Source organism: Sinocyclocheilus rhinocerous, unplaced genomic scaffold (assembly GCF_001515625.1).
Source record: "Sinocyclocheilus rhinocerous isolate Xijiao unplaced genomic scaffold, SAMN03320098_v1.1 scaffold2824, whole genome shotgun sequence".
Lineage (NCBI taxonomy): Eukaryota > Metazoa > Chordata > Actinopteri > Cypriniformes > Cyprinidae > Sinocyclocheilus > Sinocyclocheilus rhinocerous.
The window spans coordinates 51,106-54,195 of NW_015648612.1; the positions used below are offsets into that span (position 1 = coordinate 51,106).

General features: G+C 34.5%; 1 protein-coding gene across 1 annotated transcript in view; it reads left to right on the forward strand.

The window, feature by feature from the left end:
* The window catches only part of LOC107709980 (sodium- and chloride-dependent glycine transporter 2-like), a 20,503-nt gene that overhangs the window by 15,505 nt on the left and 1,908 nt on the right, over positions 1-3,090 (forward strand). The window contains exons 13-15 of the mRNA XM_016514653.1: positions 1,669-1,768; positions 2,254-2,354; positions 2,505-2,672. Of these exons, the coding sequence (XP_016370139.1) occupies positions 1,669-1,768; positions 2,254-2,354; positions 2,505-2,672 (369 nt within the window). The remainder of the gene's footprint in view (positions 1-1,668; positions 1,769-2,253; positions 2,355-2,504; positions 2,673-3,090) is intronic.

Below are 3,090 nucleotides of genomic sequence, written 5' to 3' on the forward strand. Positions count from 1 at the left end.
ATTCTTCTATGTATGTATTATTTACTTGTACAATGTATGCTTATTTTTTTGGGGGTCAGTGAGTTTTTTTTAATTTTTTTTTTTAATTAATACTTGTATTCAGCAACAATGCATCAAATTGATCAAAAGTGACAGTAAAGATATTTATAATGTTACTAAAAATAAATGCTGTTCTTTTGAACTTTCTATTCATCAAAGAAATGTAAAATGTGCAAATGTATCACATTTTCCACAAAAATATTAAGCAGCACAACTGTTTTAAAAACTGATAATAATACATGTTTCCTGAGCAGCAAATCAGCATATTAGAATGATTTCTGAAGGATCATGTGACACTGAAGACTGGAGTAATGATGCTGAAAATTCAGCTTTGCTGTCTCAGGAATAAATCACACTTTAAAATCTATTAAAATAGATTTTTTTTAATTTCAATAATATTTCACAATATTACTATTTTTATTGTATTTTTTATCAAATTAATGCAGTACTGTATAATATTTGAATTATCAAATGTAAACAAATGAGTCACTGTAATCAAGAGTATATAATAATGTTATTCTTTCATATTCATTTCAAAACTAAAACTGCAAAAGTAACTGGCATTGTGCACATTCAATAGACACATCTGCTCAAAATAACATCTGTCTTATGAAAATGATTTATGATGTGAGATTACATGATGTGCTCTGTCTCTGTTGTTTTACAGGGATACTCTCATTGTGACATGCACTAACAGTGCCACAAGTATTTTTGCTGGTTTTGTCATTTTTTCAGTTATTGGCTTCATGGCTCATGAGCTCAAAGTCCCAATTGAGAGTGTGGCAGATGAAGGTAGGTAGTATGAATGCATGTGTTTGTGGCTGGTGAGCTATGATTAACTATGATCAGATGTCTGGTTGCTGTTTTTTTTTTTTTTTCTAAATATACAAAACTGTTTTCACTTTCATCACACCTAAAAGTCATTTGATCAGTCTGGTCTGTAAATATGCTCTTTTTGTTTAGGTCCAGGAATTGCTTTTGTGGTCTATCCAGAGGCTCTGACTAGGTTGCCCTTGTCACCATTCTGGGCCATCATCTTCTTCCTCATGCTGCTTACACTTGGTCTGGATACTATGGTAATGGGAATCATAAATTGTATGATTTACAGTTTTTTTTTTTTCAGTTGTAATGTGATCACAGTAAAAAAAAAAACCCAATAAATAACTAAATTGCTTTTCATTCACACTTTCGTTCTTTCATTTAATTTTTTTTTTCTCTCCAGTTTGCCACCATAGAAACTATAGTGACGTCTGTTTCTGATGAGTTCCCCAAGTACCTGCGCAAACACAAGCCTCTGTTCACTTTGGTTTGCTGTTTGTCCTTTTTTGTGCTGGGTTTCCCCATGATCACTGAGGTAGGACATTTACTCTTATTCCCATCTGCAAGAACTTTACCTTTATAGCACACTTTAATTAAAGCAGCTCTCTGGTAAACAATAAAAAACCCCCCAAGTAAATAGGAAAGTAAATAGACTGGAATGGAATATCCTAAAGCAGATAATTGGAAAGGTCTAGAATTAATGTTAGTTTGTTTGTTTTTTAATTAAAGTGATTCACTGGGTGATTTTTAGATTAGGTCTCATTTATTTTTATTTTAACTGTACATATGTGTTTGTGTTTTCACGCACAGAGTGGAATGTACATGCTTCAGCTGGTGGACACTTTTGCAGCCTCTTATTCTCTGGTCATCATTGCCATATTCGAACTGATTGGAATCTCGTACATTTATGGTGAGTTTACAAAATTTGTCTTTAGACTTACTCCAGTCATTTATTTTAGTGCACAGCAGGAATCAGATTTTTAGGTAATGAAAAAGAAAATTACAAGTAATTAAACAAACAAGCAGGCAGCAATGAATAGGTTCAAGCTAAAATGCAGGCTAAGCCTGTTAAGCCTTTTTAAGTTATAGGTTTTGATTAGTTTAGTAACATTAATTTATTAGATATATAGCTGATAAATAGTAAAAACTGTGAAAGTGGACTAGCGAGTCGATGAGTTTACTTGTTCAGCCTGATGATGTTTAATGTCCCTGACAAAATCTATTTTCATTTAGCCACAAATGTGAAAATATCTTTGTTTGTGTGAACCATAGACCTTAATTCATGCATTTAACCAAAAACTATTCACAAAACCCATTCACTTAGGGAGGATGGAACCAGAAGTGCTAAAATCTTAATGCCTGTTGACTTTCTTCCTTCCTGTATTTGTGGTGCAGGACTACAGCGGTTCTGTGAGGACATTGAGATGATGATTGGGTTCCAGCCAAACAAGTTTTGGAGAATCTGCTGGGCCTTTGTCACACCAACTATTCTCACAGTATGTTCACCTTATACCTTATATGACCATTCTTGACACACATCCAATGTCGTTGCATGCACAAATCCATCAGTACTATTACTTTTGGTTAGTGCTGCCACTGACCCTTCCTCTCTCTTTCTCTGTCTCTCTCTCTCTCTCTCTCTCTAGTTTATCTTGGCACTTAGTCTGTACCAGTGGAAGGGGATGACATATGAGGATTACACTTATCCGACCTGGTCTATGGTTCTCGGCTGGCTTATGGTCATCTGTTCTGTCATATGGATTCCCATCATGTTTGTTATTAAGATGTACCTTGCCCCTGGATCGTTAATTGAGGTAAGGGAGAGATGTTTGGGTTGTTTTCTATTTGAGGGTTATTTAAAATTTCTCAGTACTGCTATTTAATAAGTAAATGGGTAGTTTATTAAAGTTTCAGGAAAAGTGTTCAGTCCAGGTCCTTTCCTCTTTTTTCCCCCCCAAAGTTTTTCAGCATTTTAATCACCTTATGCCATCATCAGTTCATTGCAGTTAAGGTCTGTTCACACCAAGCACGATAACTATAAAGATAACGATAAAGATATAGTTCTAAAAATCGTTCTCAATATTAAAGAATAGCGTAGATCACACCACAACTATAACGATAACGATACAGAGGAACGATATCGTTGGAATCACTTTCAAAACGATTTTATTCCAGCTGATGAACGATAAAACAATGACAGCCAATCAGAATCCATCCTGCTATAACGAGCTC